Source organism: Brienomyrus brachyistius, chromosome 21 (assembly GCF_023856365.1).
Source record: "Brienomyrus brachyistius isolate T26 chromosome 21, BBRACH_0.4, whole genome shotgun sequence".
Taxonomy (NCBI): Eukaryota; Metazoa; Chordata; class Actinopteri; order Osteoglossiformes; family Mormyridae; genus Brienomyrus; species Brienomyrus brachyistius.
In genome coordinates this window covers 15,136,702-15,156,333 of record NC_064553.1, presented here as the reverse complement: position 1 = coordinate 15,156,333, position 19,632 = coordinate 15,136,702, and the positions used below count along the sequence as shown (strand labels likewise).

Sequence of the window (19,632 nt, the reverse complement as noted above, 5' to 3'; positions counted from 1 at the left end):
CAGCATAGCATGTTAAATATGCACCTGTCTATTTTCCATGACCACTTGTCATGGCCTGCCAAGTAGACACAGCTAGATAACTAGGGGAGCTCATGGATGAAAACAGGGGGAAGACATCAGTCATGCTGACCCTCGCTGCAAACCTGCTGTGGATCTGCAGCTCTCTGTTGGTAACCTGGACTGGTCCCTCTGGATCCCATTAGCCTGTTCTGGTTTGATTCTCCTGGCCTATTTTGATTGGCCCAGTCCTGATTCTAGACCACAGACTTGTAGACTGATTTTCAATACTAATACCAGAAATTACTGCAATACTGTTAGTTATACTGATAGCTTCTGCAGTGGTATTGTAATACTGTCAGTTACTGCAATTATATGAGTAATACTGTCAGTCATTGCAACGGTATTATATATAATACTGCTGGTGACTTCAGTCGTATTACTGATACTGCAGGTTACTGCAGTAGTATTAGTGGCACTGCCAGTTACTGCTGTAGTATTGGTGCACTGCCGGTTACTGCAGTAGTATTAGTGGCACTGCCGGTTACTGCTGTAATATTAGTAGCACTGCCAGTTACTGCAGTTGGTATTAGTGGCACTGCCGGTTACTGCTGTAGTATTAGTGGTACTGCCGGTTACTGCAGTAGTATTAGTTGCACTGCCGGTTACTGCTATAGTATTAGTGACACTGCCGGTTACTGCAGTAGGTATTAGTGGCACTGCCGGTTACTGCTGTAGTATTGGTGCACTGCCGGTTATTACAGTAGTATTAGTGGCACTGCCGGTTACTGCTGTAATATTAGTGGCACTGCCAGTTACTGCAGTTGGTATTAGTGGCACTGCCGGTTACTGCTGTAGTATTAGTGGCACTGCCAGTTACTGCAGTTGGTATTAGTGGCACTGCCGGTTACTGCTGTAGTATTAGTGGCACTGCCGGTTACTGCAGTAGGTATTAGTGGCACTGTTGGTGACTGCAGTCGTATTACTGATACTGCAGGTTACTGCAGTAGTATTGGTGATACTGCTGGTTAGCGTTTGAGTCATCCGCTGTAGCCCTGCCCAAGCTGTCCCCTCTTGCATCATGGGTAAACTTTGTCCCCAACATGGAGGCACTGGAACCTGGGAAGCAGCTTTAGAAATCCACGGTCTTCGGAGCAGAGGCCATACTTACGACACCCCCCACCTTGGTCCCGGAGGCACCTCTGTGACCCCCCCTAGCCGCCCCCACCATGCAGCCTGGGGTCAGACGGGACAAGGCGCCGCGGGGTGTTTCGGTGACGCCCACTCGCGCCGCCAGCCCGAGGTTCTGTCTCTTTGGCCCGGTGGTGCCTGTCTCGATTACTCAACTGGGACTGGTGGTGTGTTGCGAACGCTGTGTGACCGGGAGACAGTGGGGGGGGGGGGGGGGGGGGGGGGGTTGCTGCCCATCTCACTCCTGTGTGCCATGGGCCAGATGGGCAGTGCGACAGAGCGAGGCCATGCGGCAGCACACTAAGACACTTGCCTATCGTTCAGTCATGCCCCCCCACATCTCCCCCATGGCCGAAACAGAAACTGATTGGCAGTGCAGACCCTCAGCCCTATAAAGCATCCTGGCCCAGCTCCTTTAAGAAGCCCCCTGGGGTCACCTGCTATACCTTGGGCCGCTGCCATGTTTAAAGGCGCCCACTCTCCCCTCTCATATTTTCACCTCATTCCATGAATTCCATGAGTTATGAGCCAATCAGATTCTTTCCCTCTTACAGCCCCATTAATAATTCTGATTGGTTCTTGGCTTGTTGTATTGTTGTGTCACTGCACCCGTCGTGTTTTTAAAGAGGCACACTCTAATTGGTTCTGTTAAGGTGGGCTGTGGAAGTATGTCTGTTGAATTCCTTCCCCACAGCACTGCTGGATAAAGTTCCATTAAGCTTGCTGTAGCTGCACATTTGTTTTGAATTTAACAGCTGCCTTTGTCTCTGCATTGGTCTATTGCTTTCATTTGTCTTATGAAGGACTGTGGTGAATTTAGTTTTTTGGGGGAAAAAATGTTAAATCACTGCCCCCATTGGATGGATTTGGAAATGCATGTAGCGTTCGCCAATGGTGGACGTTTCCAGGCCACTGGTCCTGGATGAGAGGTAGGCAGTGGGGTGGGGCTTGTGCTGTGAATTGCTCCGTAAGGCGACCTCAGAGGTGCCGCGTGTGGCGGATTCCCCAGAAGATGTCGAGATGGGGTGAGCTCCGCTGGTCTCAGCCTCCCTGCGGATGTTTTTGTTCTCCGTATATCTCAGCAGTCGCCAGCAAACACAAAAGGCCCTGGAGACCTTGAGGTGGACATAAACAGGCCCACCTCCTGGCTTCTTGCCAAACTCCCAACGCATCACACATCTGTGTTAGTGCCTACCTTTGATTGGCTCCCTTACATATCTACCTTGCTCAGCCACAGCCCCACTCCCTGGTAGTTTGTGAGGGGGGGGGGGGCAATCAGGAGCAGGGTCTCTCGCTCCTGTCAGGCCAAGCCCACCCCAGTCAGACCCCACAGCAGCTGTTCTCAGAGATATTCAGCCTCTCCCAAGTATAAATGTGATGAGAAGACTCATTCATTAAGGAAGCTTCGGTATTCTGATGCAGGTAACACATATAGATAAAAATTGTAGTAAAAATATAGCAAGGGGAAGTGTGACAGGTGTCATAAAAATGCCACATTTTTCAGGATGGATGAGAGGAGGCACTGGGCCGGCAGACATGGTAGGTGGTGGCCATGTTGCCGTGGGAACAGCATCCACAACACAAGGAAAGCTATGAGTATGAAAGACAGAGCAAACGAGTAAAGCTTAAGCTCCTTCAAAGACTGACTATTTCCTCAGATAACACCACAAACCAATCACACTCCAGAAAGGGCGTAATCAAGAATACAGATCCATTAGAGTGCCATTGCGGTCAATGTTTGGAGTAATTCTTCTGAAATGCTGCTGACAGACACAGGAACATGGACGCAATGAAGTGCTTCTGGAAAGTTCTCCTGAAGTGTGCCGAGCCCTGACCTTTGACTGGTGTTGGCCCCACAGACATGTCCCCTGATGTGCTGCATTGTTCCTGTAGTGTTCATGTGGTCGTTTCTGGGTCCTGGAGATAAACTCCCAGAACCAATGTCCTTCTTCACAGCCGTCCAGCGTGACATGAAACACAGCCGTCTTTGACTCGCATGTGGAGAAGTGTTCACGCTGAGGTATGCGTCTGAAATTGACACTCCCCCTCTCCGGTGACCTTTCTCCGGTTGACTGTGACTCTTCTTTGTCCCTTCTTTCCCAGTTCAGTGTGTGGTGAGACCCGCTGTGAGTTCTCCGGGGACGTCAGGAGAAAACCAGTGTGTGAGGGAGGGGGAAACGTAACCCCCTTGAACAGTAGGTGCAGTTATGGAACTGAAAATCAACTTTTATGTCTATAGGCTTTGTTAAAGTTGAAGCAGAGATCTCGGTGTAACGGTTAAACAAATCCGCGTGTCTGCCAGGAGCCGTCCTCATTTATATCATGTGGCATGTGCAGCGTAGTCACACGGCAAAACATATGAAAGGAAACATACGAAGGGCTAGGCATGTCGAACTCCCCGTGAAAGCCTGCCACATTAGACATGCATATCTGGGGCCCAGCGATGAACACCTCCTCGTGTTCCCAGAACATGCTGTTATATGCAGTGATTAAGGCTCTGGAGGGCGCAACAAGGTCTCCTCTCAGCACGTTTGTCTCTCCTGCTATCTCCTCAGAGCTGGATCACACTTTACATCGACCTGCATCTCTGAAGACATTCTTAGCATGTTTAATGGCTGCACCACCTGAAGTATTTTTTATGCTTGAAATGACCCCAGTGCCATTTGTGTCTGTGAATTATGCAAGCTGGGGCTGCCTGCTTCAGACTGACCCGCCTTTCATAATCAGGGAGACCGGTAGATGTGGGAAGCCGTCCACGGCCTGGGGGCAGGACCGGGACGAGTGTGTGCAGTCTAAAGCCATGCAGGATACACCGAGTTTTTCATCTCGTAATCTCACAAGCTACTGAAATCCAGATCAGTCTGAAGAAACTGTCAGAAAACGTCATATTTATTTGTTATATATACAAGATATACATTCATATAAGTTATTGTCACTCGGAAGTTATTTATGTCTTATATACAGAATATACAGTGACACCAGATAAATATGAATCTGCATATATAGTATATTCACCTTTATACATACTGTACATCATTCATTTTAAAGCTCTGATAATTAAGTCAATCTGACAGATTATACACAAAGACACACTCAAAGTGGGGCTTATCTGAATGCAGTCGCCTTGCCGGTCACAGCTCGGACAGCTTTGTGTGAATTGTGGCCCGGACCAACAAACCTTAGGGTACAAGAGCAGGACCTTGGGATTACATGCCTGCTTCTCGGTGATGAATCCAGCTCTTTAGCCCACACTAGTCCTTAGGCTAGTTCACTCTCAATTGGTACATAACCTCCATCTATACATTTGTGCGCGATTATTCTGTTATAACACCTTGGAGAGTGAGCGCTGTGAATTTAGTGACCCCTCAGATGGGCTGTGGTATGGAAATCATCCTCGTGTTCTCCTCTGAGTTGGGAACCCATTAAGCAGAAGAGAGTCAGTCTGACTGACTCCAAACAGCACAGACTCCTCTCTGAAGCTGTTCTCTCCCATCTCTGGCCACTTCAGCATAGCTCCCAGTTCATAGATTCTCCCACTTATGGTTTGACATTCAAACACATGCGTGCATTTACACACAGCTGCGGCTACAATGCGGAGCTGTGAGTGCAGTGTTTCTGGGCCAAAGCGTAAACAAGAAGCATCTAAGGAGCGGTTTCTGGGATGAGTTTTGTCTCAATCTCTCCGGATGCGGCGTCTGTGTGATATGAAAGTAAAGAAGAAAATTATTATTACCCTGGAGACTGTCTCTGATCACTGTTAGTCTGTGAGTCACACTGGAAATTAATAATAACGATAACAAAGATAATTCTGTGTCGTAATACCCTATATCTACATTTCATTGTTCCTGCTAAATATTTGTTAACCTTTTTGGGTAACCACAGGTGAGCAGAATTAGCTGATGGTGCTTGTTTTACATGACGGACGCATAGTGGCCACCGCTTCCAGTATAACCACAAAAAAGTGTATTTTATTTTCTTGTTTTTGCTAGTCAGCTACTTGTATGTAAATTCTACTCTTCTTTCTTTTTGTAAGAAATGATCTATTACCTGACATACTAACATGGCCCCTCATGCGACTTGACTATTTTGAACACAGAGAATTTCATTAGTGAGCAAACCACAAAACTAAAAATCACTTAACGTTCACTGAAAATTAAACAAGTGATCAAACTCAAAATGGAAACAGCTTCATCTACGGTATTTGCAAATGCCAATGGCAACGGATGACTTACGAAATGGTAAGATGTCACTCTAGGTTACAAGAAAACACATCTGTGCACTTGCATACAACAGAGTGAATACTATGAGCTGACAGCATGTGAAACCTGTCAATCATGAGCAGTAATGATTAATAGTTTTTCATGTCTTGACGACACCATGCAGAGAAGCCTAAAGGGTCTAAAAAGTGTGATGAAAGTCTATCTCTCTAATGAACTTTGCCAAAGCAAAAAAAATGTGCATCTAGTTCTCATAGACTCTCAGTGAAGCTCAGAAAACATGTAATCGAAGCATATTGACCAATAAGCTTTCATCTGTTCTCCATTTCGGCAAAATGTACAAGAGTTTCCCATTGAATGTACAAGAGTTTCCCACTCCCAGTGAAGCACGGCATCAGTGGTTGTCTATGTACTAATTAATGGTAAAAAATTAATGGAAATATTGTAGAAGGCAACTTGAAATGATAATTGTGTTTCACTTAGTAAGACAGACACCTTTAATTGCAACAAAATGAATTTACGTTGATATATTGACAAATTCAATTCTTTTTATGGGGGAAGTCATGCTTCCTGTGTAGTCTTAGAGCAATGGCATGTGGTGACAAGAGAAGTGATTTTTAAAGAGTTTTAGGTCCTTTCTGAGAAACTTGGACCCCCATCGACCTGAGGGGGCAGCTAACCAAGGTCGCAGGTAGGTCAGAGGTTGGTGGTGGAGGTCTACTCACCTTCTTGAGCTTGCTTTCCAACCATCTTCACATTTGACAAAGGTTACTTCTTTAGCCAGATTTAGAGGCTGAGAGTCTTTCATGCAGAAAACCAACCTGGAGGCAAGTGAAAAATCAGCTGCTGAATTTGGTTGGCATCAGTTAGTGTGAATCTCAGTCACGGCATGTTGGCCCAACCAGGGAGGATCCCTACTCACTTCTTCTGGGTCTCGCCGGCTTTTACACGGATCTTGCGGACCATTATGCGGGAGCTGTCGGCATCATCGCCGGACCACCATGAGGATACCATCTTCATCAGGGAGGAGGTGGACCAGCCACCGGTCTCCTCCAGCTTAAATGTCATCATCAGCAGGTCTCCCAGGTCTTCCTCAGTCACCAGCAGGAATGAGTGGGTCCTATTGGCCATGATCTTGTCCAAGCTGGAAGGGAGACTGCCTGTCATGCACTGTATACAGAACCGTCTCTATCATGCTAACGTGATCAACAGGAATTACCTCCATGGTTCACATCATCATCTAGGGCAATGTTTCCCAACCCGGTCCTCAGGGACCCACAGACAGTCCAAATTTTTGCTCCTTCTCATCTCCTGCATGAACTTTCTGTGGGTCTCCAAAGGCCAGATCGGGAGCCACTGCTCTAGGGGCACCTGAGGCACGAGTTCAGCGGGGAACTCACACGAGCAGCTGGAGATTCTCAGCATCCCCTTTGGTCCCATACACAGAAACCGTGAGTGAGGGCTCCAGCTCGGGGCAGGTCTGCTTACAGGAGAAGTGAATCTTCAGCTGATAATGATAAACTGTTGGCAGGAATAAGACATCACTGGATGTCATGTGTCACATCACAGTTTAACGCCTAACTAGCAGGGTTTAGTCGTCTTTGAGAGTGAAGTGAAGGTTTCAGAAAGGTTTTGAGATGTTGCCCTACCTCGGAATGGCATAGAGGAGCGCGTCCTGGTGAACATCCTGCGGTCGCGTGCGTGGCGGACCCTCCGTGCGTCGTAGCCCACGCGGCTGCAGCGGCCCTTGTTGCAGCTGAGGCAGATGCCGCGGTCAAACATGTCGCTGGTGCCGCAGCGGTAAGCCTGGCCCACGGTGTCGCCGTTCAGCAGTGAATCAATGAAGAGGTGCACGGAGCGCTCGTGCTCGCACTGGACCGCCACGCTCATGGCTGAGGGCCAGTCTGTGGGGGAATGCCAAGAGAAGCGCTATCACAGAGCGCAACGGGGAACCACCTTCAGAACTCAGTGACAGCCGTGTCTGTCATTTCTGGCCACCACGTGATTGGCTGGCTGATGCTGGAGCAGTCTGCGGCATTTCCCACAGCACAATCCCCTTTGAAGGCTCATTGTCCCTCCCGGAACTCACCCGCCAAGCTGAACTGGGCCATCTCTTCCAGGGCTCTGCGCAGGTCACAACCTGGCTGAGAGGTCCCCCCATTGGGGTAGACATCCAGGTGGCCCACGGGCCTCTGGATGCCGATGCTGAGACCCAAGGATGCACGTGTAAAGGTGTGGACCACATCTACGAAGTGAGCGTCATCGGGGGAGAGGCGCTGGTCAGCATGGGCCCCCTCGAAGACTGGACCGGCTGGATCCAAACCTACAAAAAGCAGAACCATGCTACGGTAAATGATGTCCACATGCCTTAAAATGCTACAGGTTTGTCTTTAAACTCCACCTATATATCTCTTTAATGCCCGCCCACCCTAACAGTAGCCATTGGTCATTGCTGTTTTTGCTCCGCTGCTTTGAGAAACTAGTTCCTCAAGAAAAATGGGTGGAATTATCACATCCTGTCAATCACTGGTTTATGTCACTTCCCATAGGTTAGTCCTGGGACAGGCCAGGCCTCCCCCCCATTGCCCCCCAGACCCTGTGCTCACCAGTTATCCTGCCGATCTTCCTGGAGGTATTGCTGCCAGCGAACCCCGCGACATGGGCCCCAAGGCTGTAGCCAATGAGGTGAAGGTTCTCTGCTGAAGCACCCGTCTTCTCCTTGAGAAGATTGAGGCATGTGAGAGAGCTGAAGCGGCTCTGTTTAGACAGCCAGATCGGTCTATGGTGACAGAGTACGCACCATGATCCAGTCAATAAGACGGGCTACATCTTGGCCCACGAGCTCCGTGTCCTGGGCTGAGGTGAAGTAGTGGTTATGGGCCCTACTGAGCCAGTCCACCACGATGACGTTGGCGTCTGCCTCTCTCTCGAACAGAGCTGACACCAGCTTGGGGACCCAGCTTGCCAGCATGCCGCTCACCTGGGCGGGTGATTCACTTAGTGAGACCCCTGGCTCAGCCAGACCTCATATACTCCTGCTCAGCATTAACGTATTATGACTGTAACATTGCTAAAGCTTACCGTCCATCCGTGGATGACCAGGAAGGTTCTCGAGGTGGCGTTGAACCTGCATTTGTGCAATGAGGCTGCATTCCCGACTTCTACGTAGCACTCGTCTTCGTGGGGGGACCCGGGGCTGCGTACGGAGAACTTGGTGTGGGTCGGGTTAGCTTCTGTGTGGTTACTGTCCTCGGTTTGCCTCTCCTGGTTGAACAGGTCCGTCAAGGGCTCTAAGACATTGCCTACAAGAGGCCCCAGGGGGGGTAAAGGCAACTCAAGCATATTTAAAGTCATAATTAACATTTAGTAGAATTACCCTTTTTGAGGTTATCACTGTATTTTGTAAACTTTATCAAATGTGAATTAAAGTTATAGTCCTAACTGCCAGATTTTATAGTTAAATTGACAAAGTTTTTGAATAGCTGGTGCCGGGTGTCAACGTTGTGATTTTAACTATATATTTCACAAATTCATGCTGATGTAGAGAAAGGTGACACTTGTTGAAATCTAAGACTTCATACATCATTGCACTATGTATAATGGCTTCAGTGCATCGCCGACATGATACCTAGCCGGTATTCACTCTTCAGAAAGTTCGATACGGTGAGCCCCATAGAGGCAGGCTATACCCTTATCCCGGTCGGGGGGGGTGAAGGTCAGTACCCCAGCTGACTCCCACTACTCCCTCCCTCACTCACTCTCCAAACGCTTATGTAATACAAAATCGCGATTCAGATTTAATCAGCAAAAAACAGATTCTCTGTTATAAAAGCAAAACCTCAAGATTCCCCAGTTATGAAACGTACATTACATCTATTGATATTCATTTCCCAGGTAAAAAATGTATTAATTTACTTAAAATTCGTATCGTATAAAATATCTCATATAAAGTCATTGAGACAATTCACGCGGTGATCCAAATGAAAGTTCATATTCGGTTAGCTCACAAAATATCCAGCTATTTGAAAACTTAATAAATGCAACAAATCTGAGCAGATGAGCTCTAAACGAATGCAGGCAGCCGCATTAATTTAACACAGGAAAACCTGCCGCTTGCTCAACTTACCAAAGAAGTTGGACTCGTCTTCGTTTAAAAGTTTCACAGGGGGCACTGCAATATTTAACACGATCAATAAAATGCAACAGTAACCCTCTACTTTCATGTCTTTCCGGAAATTTGCGATCTATCTCGAAAACCCGATCAGCGCAAAATCCAATGTAATGAAATGCAAACCTGTTGCCTGCGGATTTAAAAAATAAACCATAAATCAATATTCCTTGTGTGTCATTATGGCATTAATATGCTTCAGGGGGTCCGTCAGCTCTTAAATAGCGCACCCGGACGCCCAGTGGGCTGCACTCTGGGCGTGATTATTATACCGGACTAGTGATGCGACACCCATTAAGTCACCGGAAAGTTCCTTACAAATATCCCCAGATACCATTTTATTTATATATTATACTGACCTTACAGCTGTTGGGGTGACATGTCAAGTGAATTTCTTGCAAAGGTAAATTAGAAGGCGTTTGTTCTCACGATTTGTCCCAAGATACAAATACAAAGAGCCTACTGAAATGCGGGATGTTACTGAAAAACAGTTTGATTTTATCTAAACGGTGTGAAGTTAGGTGTTCATCCATGGACACTGTCACCCGGCAGTGTATTGTATTGCAACATTTACTGTGCTTGGATCGTCAATTTACTACGCTGTTAAAGCGTGTATGTGTTTACATACACATACCCTGTATAATGCTATCGATCTGATAAAATCTTATCACAAACGGGGTCGCTATAATACAAATCCTAACCTAAACTTTAATGGAGATGAAAAAAATTTGGGTGCAACTTGAAAATTGGGGGCTGACTGTCAGTCAAAATGTAATGTAATCATAAGTAAATGTAAAATTAAAGCATGGCACTGTGAGGGCATGTAAGAAGAGAGGGGGTGGGTGTTCCTTTGTGTCGCCTTTCAGGTGACATTGTCATCGTTCGCCAGCCCATGACGACATTAATCTGGACGGAACATCGCGCTGTCATGACCGAGAGCTCTGATCGGTGGTCTAAATGCCCCCCTCCCGTTCGGATTTCTTTTCCTCGTTTTTTGTTGTTCCATTAGCAGATGGTGAACCTTCAGTATAAATATTTGATATCAAACGAACGCGCAATGACCCCTACCCGAGGAAGATGCAGGGAGTCATGCATGAGAAATTGATAGATCATCTTAAAACTCGTCACAATCGCACGTTGTAATACTTCAAAATATAATTCGGTGTAGCGATATAAATGTACTGTTATTTGAGTAGTGGTTTACACATAGGCGTACGTTTCATTTCAACATTGGCAGGGGCCGAATCAGCCCCTACAATATTGGTAGGGCCATGTCCCTACAGACCACACCCATTGGTTAAGATAAGGGGCATTTGGGGGGGGGTATTGGATGTGCCTGTTTAGGGTTACAGATTGTCCCCGTTAGTGACGCACGGGTGAGTTGGAGTACCGCCAAACGCGCAGTCACATGCCTGCCTTCTGCGCTTGTTCCTCCTCGCCCAACTCCTGCGATTAATGGAAAACCGCTGCTATGAGGGAGGTGGGGATCACCTGAGTTTGTTTGAGAGTGAGTGAAAAATAAGGCGGGAACCAAAACTGGAAATCGAAATGTCATTAAGCATTAATGTGACAAAGAAACGATACTAAGAGCCATGGTCCTTCATCCTGTCCGTACACGAACAAACGTGATCGTGACAAAATGTTTTGATTGAGAAAAAACTGTGTGTGTTACATTTTTAAAATGTTGCAATATGATCAAATGTCCCATCAGAATTCGTCTTACCAGGTGCTTTTATGCTTCTGCTCCTGGTTGTATGGTTCTGTGCAGAGATGGAAAGTTCAGGTACAGAAAGTATAAATCCAGAGCAAGATTTTGTTTCAGCCAACCAGCTGAGTACTCTTTATATTCAACAAGTTGGTTGAAACAAAATATTGCTCTGGATTTGTAATTTCTGGACCTGAACTTTACACCTCTGGGTTCATACAACACTTTTCTTTGGGGGGGGGGGGCACAAGTAACTTAGTAACTCAGCTATACTACACGGATACAAATCATGAAAATGCTGTTTGTACCTTTGGGATGTTCCTCAGAGTCCATTTCTGTACCGTAAAAGGTATAATTACAATGGTACAGCCCCTGTGACAAACAACGGTACACATTTGTACCTTTTTTTCTTAAATACGGGTTAATGCTACATTATTTGTTCCTCCTCAAGTAAAGTGTTACCGGCAGAGGCATATGTCATGTTAATGCATCACAAGAATCTCCCCAACAATCGTATTATTGCACAGAATTTATGTTCTAATGATAGTCGGTAAAAAATATCAAATGTGTTATTCATTCCTAGGCTGCTAGACGTCTTAGGCAAACGCTGGTGTCACTGAATAACTCAAACCAAGGTAATAAAAACAGTAATAATACCACCCCGTTTTACCGCTTTCAGAATTTAGCGAGCAAACGGGAAACCCAGACTAACCTGCCAGCAGATTACATTATGTGAATAGTGCGTGTTTGGGATGTACTCCTCAGCAGAATCCTGCAGGATTGGTGACACTAGGTGATTGGCTAAAAACGCCAGAGATACAAGGGAAAAAAGCAAGGAGTCTAAGGGAAAAAATAGAGAAAAACGCCGGAATTAGAAGAAACAGCATGAAATAATGAATTAGAGAAGAGACGTCAGAATTTGAGAAAAAAAAGCCAGAGTTGAAATCAAAGTCGCAATTAAGCAAACATATATTTTTTTAATGTAGTGGAAATGGGTTTCCATTGTAAAGATTATTGTTTTAGTCAAAGAATTGGGAACTGGTCCGAGGTCAGTAGTTTTTCGAAAATATAAACAGACTGATATTTTCTTAATACCACGTCTTTGTTTAAATGAAAGTACAAAGCGTACAGCTTTGTCAGCCGCTGTTTACTGCTACAAATGAATGGCGCCGCTGGGTGAAATTAATTGGCCCTGGATCATTCGTACATAAATTCTGAAAGCTTGCGTTGACAAACATCTGGACATCTGCTACCCCAGTGGAACATTTCGATTCATTTTATTCTTGCATCTGAATACGTTTTGTTAGTTATGGGTGTCACGATAGAAAAGCTGAGAAAATTTCTCTCAGTGAGAATTAGCAAGGACTTCAAATCAGGAATGAAGGGGACAGAGTTTTTGCTGCTCTGATTTACTCTTAAATGGACTGGAGTGTTAATACTTTTGCCTGTTGTTAGTGGGTCTGTAGTACGTGGTAAAACTCTGGGTAGAGCCAAGCTGTCCTGGCGTGATGGTTTTCATGGGGCACTTAATTCCTTCTGCAGAAATTTTCTGAGAAATGTCTACTTAACTTCTCTCCACTACGTCGGTCCACGGATTTCCAGGAACTGCAGGACTTGCGAAATAACAACATTTTAAATCTCATTTTAAATCACAGCAAGGCTGTGCTGTTTGAAGTGAAAAAATGCTGGCCTTATCAGTGATTCTCCTCTGAAGTCAAAAGGTGACGGGAGTACATGAGATTTACCAGCTTTATTACAGTACCACGTTTCCCCTTTAATACAGTACATTGCATCTCAAAACAAACATAAACACAGCCCGCATTGGCGGGAGAAATGCCTACCGAACCCACTTTCCCATCCCTCTGTATGAAATCGACCTTCAAAAGCAGAATGTTAGCTCAATAGTACTTCAAAGAACAGGATAATAAAATAGATATCTTTGGAAGCCTAGCAAAAATATATTATGTACAGCGTAATATACAAATATACACATACATTCAATAAATAGAGTATGCAGTATTATTGGAGAGATAATAATCATGGAAGGTAATACACTCAAGTACCAGGGCTGACATGAGCTTCGATTTCAGGTCAGTCCCTTATAGCAGACAGTCATACTGAACTAGCTGTATGATTTTTTTGGTTAACCCTGACTTGTGGGGACTCATAACCATACCTTGACTGCACCCCCTAAGCCCAATGACGTTATAGACACAAAAGAGACAGGATATGTGAGTTTCAATTTGTTTTATCTAAATTTGAGAAATCGCATCCCAAATGGCACCATTCCATGGAATTTGTGACAATTGCCTGGGTTGGTCCCTTTGGTGTAACAATGGGAAGCTTTGAGACCCACATTTTTAAATTATTATTATTATTCTAAGAGCCTAGATATAGCATGCATTCCAAAGACATTTGAGACACATGTACAGTCAGCCCTGGGAGTTAACTGGGATGGCTAATATGCTATTGGAGGTAACGTGTCTGCTTAAAGAGGGGATTCATCTTTATGTCATTATGGGCATGATGCGACCAAAGGTAACCTTAGGACATCTGGAGAGCAGATCTAAGCAACACTGGACAGTGAATGATGCCCACAAAGTACAGGCTGCACCTGCAAGCTAATGCTAAAAAGCTAAGAAAGAAGCTAAATTCTATCTGAATGCTAAGGTGGCCCCGAAGTGCAAAACACAAGACATTAAGGAAACCCCCAAAAATGTCCGTCTTGCGTTTTTCTCAAACTTTTGTGCTTTCTTTGATGTTTTGTGTTTTATTAACACTTTGTGTTTTGCACTTCAGGCCCATCTAGGCACTGCAGCACTTGGAGGACAATCAGACAAGTGCTATACATATATAAATTAAGCAGGTATGTTTGCAGTACACTCTAACAAGTAGGCAGGGGAAGAAGAGAAACCACTGCAAGCTTCAAGGGAAAGTCCAAAGGCTACACATTCCACGTTCAACCCTTGTCGGTTTTAAAAGTCCAGTTTAAAAATCCAGAGTGCACTTAGTTCTGGACTGAGGACTGGAAGACAGCAATGAGGTGTTTCATCACTGATTAGAAGACTGTTACCAAAGTGCTTAAATTGTCAAAGGACAAAGAATCAGTGAGCGGGCACATTTCAGTGAGACAGACATGCTGATTTAGAGAGAGCTACATTGTGCAGGAACCAGCCTCTGGCCAGCAGGAGGGCGCTGGCTTTGGGGGAAGTTTTACATAGTGCTTTGTTTGAAGGAACTCCCATACATCTTCAGTCTGTGCATCCTACAATCAGGAAAGAAAAAAAAACATTCAATCAGCCAATGGCGTGCCAGCAAGAAGTCACCTGATGCCGCACATGAAACTCCATTGGCTGCGTGTCTGAGAAGGCAGGCCTGTACCGTCTCTGCTTCCGGCTGGCTTCATCCTCTTCAGACTTCACAAAGACTATCTCCTCCCCACCTTTCACAAGGTGTACTAAGTCCCCCTGTTTGACAGTGAAGACGGCCCTGGAATGTGTGCAGATAGTGAGTTTTGGGTCATCCTCACACGCATTGGCAACAGAACCAGGTACCAGCAACGGGTTACGCAGGCAGGGATTTGGGGGACCTACTTGGCTTGAGTTTCTCCAGCTTTGACGCGCATCTTCCGGACCAGGAAGCTGTTGCTGCTCCACCAGCTGGACAAACTGAGGAAAGAGTCCTTTTCCCACACCAGCTTCACCATCAGCAGGTCTCCGATGTCCACGTCGGAGGTCAGCAGGAAGGAAATGGTGCTGTTGGTGCTCAGCTGAGGCCTTTGCGATCAAACACAGGAAACCTCTAACTCTTCTGCAGTACATACTATGGGCACCAGGGGGCACAGAGGTTAGATAGAAATCCTCACTGTAATTGTATGCTATGAAAACTGATTCAGAGAAGCAGAGCAGTCCTAACTGGCAAGAACCATTTGTGTGAGATGGTGCGTCTTACACAACGATGGCGATGTCCTCCTTCACTCCATTGGTCCCAAGCAGAGTGATCTTGATTGGCTGCTCGACGAAGGTCTGATTCTGCTGGCTGAAGAGGTGCAGTTTCACCTGGTAGTGGAAGACTGGGGGGGGTGGGGGGGTGGGTTGATAATAGCATCATGAGCAAGGGCCTCAGACACCCTCTCCCCAACACACAGCTGCATGATCAGGAAAAGCTCAGGATGTCAGCATGATGTGTGGAAGACACTTGTCTCCATCAGGGAGACCCAGGAAAGTCAAGCAGCACAGCATTATGGGAAGCACGGCATTTGGACCACGGCCCAACTCTAGCATAACTACATTATCATCATGTTTGTTTAGGGGGCTCACAGATGGACATCCACTCTCTGAGCAGGGGACCGACAGCTGTGCATTTCTACTTTCGCAGCTTATAATGCAACATAATGTGTACCAGAGTAAACGGGTGGATGACCTTATTTGAGGGCACAAAAGTTTTTATCCACCGGGATTTAAACATTAGCAGATGTTGGCTATGCGAATATTTTGCGGGCATTAATTGGTTTGCTGTGGAACAGTCCACAGGCTATCAGACATGGTTTAGGATTGCAGGATCTGGACTAAAATGCCCGATTCTTTCTGCACTCGCTTGCCTCGATCACGGGGGTGTCCAGTTTCAGACTTAAATATCTGTGCCCCGTTCCTCCCAGTGACCTCCTTGTTGTGATTTCCCTGACACACCAATTGCAGGGATGCCACTCTCCACCAATCCCACGCGAGAAGCCTGGAGGTGTGTCACCGCTAGCTCTACTCTTGATGTCACGTGTGGCTTTCCATACTGAAAATGGGGGTGGGCGTCTTCACGTGGAAAGGTACGTGAATGAGCTCAAAGCTTCACTCAGCTGCCATGTGCAAAGAAAGCCCCCCCCATACAGGCTTAGCCGGAACCTTAACCAATGCGCCACCTGTGGTCAGTTTAAACTTTCAGAATCTGCATCAAAGCAATTCCAGAGGTCATGTGACAAAAAGCTCAAAGCTCATAGGAAGAGAGTCGTGGGCTAAATACTCTACCCAATGGCAGCAGACTTGGGGCCTTACCTTTGAAGGGCATGGCCTCGCGGGTCTTCAGGAACATTCGCACAGACCTTCGTGAGCGCACCTTGCTGACATCATAGCCCAGCTTGTTGCAGCGGTTCTTGCGGCAGCTCAGGCACAGGCCGCTGTTGAAAGCCTCTTTGGTGCCGCAGCGGAAAGCCAGGCTCTGCTTCTCCTGATTCACCAGTGAGTCGATGAACAGGTGGATGGAGCGCTCATGGGAACACTTTACGATCTGGTCCATGTCTGCGAGGAGCCAATAAGGGGGTGGAGCAAGGGGAAGGGGCGGGGTCAGAACAGAAAGGAACATGGTGAGATCAATGCCAGGGGGCGTGGTCAGAGACGTTACTGGCCAATAACTGCAGCTGACTTTTGATTGACTGGCTGTTTGACATATTGCAGGTGTAATGTATTTCAGTTAAACCTGCTTGCCCTGTCTAAGATCGCAAGGGACCCGACATGTTCTGCAGGCAGCGTACGGTGGAAGCCGGAGGTGGCGATCATCATGACTGTGTTCTGCAGGTCGCAGCCCGGCTGGAAGGTGCCCCCGTTGGGGTAGATGTCCACGTGACCCACGGGCCTCTGGATGCCAATGCTGCGGTCCGGCGACCCCCTGGTGTTCGTGTGCAGCACATCCACGAATTCCGCGTCGTCCGGGGACAGTGTGCTCTGGTCGTCGGCATACTCGAACCCGGGCCCGGCAGGATCCAGGCCTGGAGTGGGACAGAGGGTGGGGGGAGGGGCTTGTTCATGATGAGTCCATTTACTCGTGGTGTAACTAATTAAGGGGTCATTGCACAATGCCCTGTCCTCAGGCCCGTGAGTGACTAGCAGACCTGACCGCTGCTTACCTGTGATCCTGCTGATCCTCTGCTTGGTGAGGAAGCCGGCGATTCCTGCCACGTGAGCCCCCAGGCTGTAACCGAGCACGTGGATCTTCTCCCAGGGGTACTTCAGCTCGGCCTGTGGTAGGCGGCAGTTTTTTAAACAGCTTTCAAGAACAGCTATGTCACGAGCCGCCACTGTTGTGTTACGGGTCCCAAGTGTTTCTCTTGAAGGCCATGTGTGTGACCTTCATACTGCCGCCATGCGTGTCCCGGCACCAGCTGACTTAATCACCCCCCACTGCTTGCGTATCACGTGTCCAGGGGCCAGCAACTGATTTGAGGGGCCCTGCTTGTAAAGATAACAACAAACCTCCCCCCAAAGTGGGGCCTCGGCTAAAGGGGTTCAACCAGAGACTTTGGGCCCCATGAAAAATAAAATTTTGGACCCCTAACCCAGATCAGTCCAATTATATAAAAAAATTTTTTAGAGCCCTTCTCACTATGGTGCCTTCTGAATCATCCTAAGCCCCTACGCTTTACGGGGCCCCTAGTCCCACCCTTTACGGGGCCCCTGGTCCCATCCTTTACGGGGCCCCTGGACTCACCTGCAGCCAGCTGACGAACTTGGCCACGTCACGTCCCACCAGCTTGGTGTAGGCGGCTGATGTGGGGTAGTGTTGCTGGGCTCTCGCCAGCCAGTCCACCACCAGCACGTTGGCAGAGGGCTCCCGCTCATACAGGGCCTTCACCAGCTTCACCACCCAGCTCTCATACATCCCTGTCACCTGTGGACGGGCGCAGAGAGGGCCACGCGGTTCACACAGGACCCCCACCGACATCCACATCCAGAGTTAGGCTAACCCATGATTTTAAGCTAATTTTTTTCCCCTTTATTTCACCAAACGCTGCCAAAGACTCACCGTCCATCCATGGATGACCACGAAGGTCTGTGAGTCGCATTTAAAGTTACATCCCGCGATGGTGTCCGGTTGGCCGGGAATGATGTAGCACAGGTCCTCATCCGGGGTGTCGGCCGTTCTTAGCGAGAACTTCGACTCGATGTCGCTGAAGTTCTCGATCCAGGAGGTGGTGTTGCCAGTGCCTGGACACCACGTGGAAAAACAGGCAGACACACACACACACACACACACACACACACACCATGTCAGTGGTTTCAGCAGGATACACAGAGGAAAGGAAGGTGCATCTCTGACAAACGGGAAGATCGCCATCATTTGAGATGAATAAAATTTCAGCCCATAAGAAAATCTCCTGTTTTTCTCTGCTACAGACTCATTGAGATCGACAAACACAGTATTATAACAGCGCATTATTAACGAGGGGTTTCTAACACGGAGATGCTCGGCGATCACCATCCTGAAGTGCTAAATAAGTTATATAGACAGAACAAGAGGTTTACAAATTAACCGCTTAGCGCAGTGTTAACTTGACTCGGTCATGTTGAGTAACTCCTTTACCTAACACAAGCTTTTAAGGTGTTTGTCTTGCAAAAAAAGTCATATTATCACAAACAGCGTTTTTTCCGATGAAGACGTGTCTAGTATTTTTATATGATAACTGTCCACTGACCAAACAATTTTCAGTAATCAGCAGCAATATCGCCCCCTGTTGCAAATAAAAAAACTCCGATCCAACATCTGACTTACGAATATCATCAAACTGACACCACCGTCGCGAAATGGCAAATGCATCGGCGTCTTTTGGCTACTCCCATTCGTCCACAAATTAATTGCCCTTCGCTCATTTCGTATGACATCAGGTCACATACAGAGGATTAGCTGCAGACTGAAAGACAGAGACTGCTGTCATCAGTGTCTGCGATTTTCGAACGCCCCAGAAACGGACTTCATAGGTTTCATCTGCCCTCCCGCCGGCAATGGCGTTTTCATTCACGTTAAATCGCAATAACGAACTGCATAGATATAAATAATATATACACAAAAAGTTAACTGGTTAAAAAAGTTAGCTGGAAAAAAAGTTAAAAACTTTCAACTTACTGGATGAAGTTGCTTCAGTGGTATTGGAAAAACTTGCGCAAGTTTTGATAAAACAAACCCCAAAAAACAGTATGTAGATACTTTGTTTTCCCATATTATTAAGAATTAATATTATTTTTTTGCGGATCCCGGATGAAAAGACGTGTGCGGAACAATCCCGGGTCCCTCGACTCTACTTCAGCCTTCGGCCAGGAGCGGAGCGGCGATCCCGTTCTTTGTTGCGCATTCGGTGCGCTCTTGCGGTTTTATGCCAAAGCCAATGGTTCACACAAATGTCCTACTGCCCATTGGTCGGAAATACTTCTAATGGGCGGTGACTTAGTCTTGTAAAACTTTCTCCGCACGGTCCCGTACCTGTAACCCTCAAAATAAAACGTTTTGCCGATCACATTTTATATGGCTTATTGGGTATTTATAACAAAATATTTATTCATTTAATAAAAACACCCCTTTCGTTGTTTTTCATC

At 46.8% G+C, this 19,632-nt stretch overlaps 2 protein-coding genes across 3 annotated transcripts; both read right to left on the bottom strand.

Moving 5' to 3' along the window:
- Nucleotides 1-4,066: 4,066 nt before the first annotated feature.
- On the bottom strand, nucleotides 4,067-9,815 carry LOC125716822 (lipoprotein lipase-like). 2 transcript variants are annotated; one of them, XM_048989585.1, is made up of 10 exons: nucleotides 9,532-9,814; nucleotides 8,487-8,707; nucleotides 8,206-8,385; nucleotides 8,012-8,123; nucleotides 7,495-7,728; nucleotides 7,055-7,309; nucleotides 6,806-6,926; nucleotides 6,328-6,549; nucleotides 6,131-6,226; nucleotides 4,067-4,883 (listed from the first exon to the last, which is right to left on the bottom strand). In XM_048989585.1, the coding sequence occupies exons 1-10, from the start codon at nucleotides 9,626-9,628 to the stop codon at nucleotides 4,862-4,864; spliced, it is 1,560 nt and encodes a 519-aa protein (XP_048845542.1). In that variant the 5' UTR covers nucleotides 9,629-9,814; the 3' UTR covers nucleotides 4,067-4,861. The 2 variants fall into 2 exon arrangements, with proteins under 2 accessions (XP_048845542.1, XP_048845543.1); XM_048989586.1 differs by lacking the exon at nucleotides 4,067-4,883 and having other exon boundaries at nucleotides 6,131-6,248; nucleotides 9,532-9,815.
- Nucleotides 9,816-13,013: 3,198 nt separating this feature from the next.
- Nucleotides 13,014-19,393, bottom strand: LOC125716992 (lipoprotein lipase-like). The gene is made up of 10 exons (XM_048989888.1): nucleotides 19,166-19,393; nucleotides 18,068-18,249; nucleotides 17,753-17,932; nucleotides 17,172-17,283; nucleotides 16,800-17,033; nucleotides 16,324-16,566; nucleotides 15,230-15,350; nucleotides 14,872-15,054; nucleotides 14,660-14,767; nucleotides 13,014-14,543 (listed from the first exon to the last, which is right to left on the bottom strand). Exons 1-10 carry the CDS (start codon nucleotides 19,257-19,259, stop codon nucleotides 14,492-14,494), a joined length of 1,509 nt encoding a protein of 502 aa, XP_048845845.1. The 5' UTR covers nucleotides 19,260-19,393; the 3' UTR covers nucleotides 13,014-14,491.
- Nucleotides 19,394-19,632: the final 239 nt, after the last annotated feature.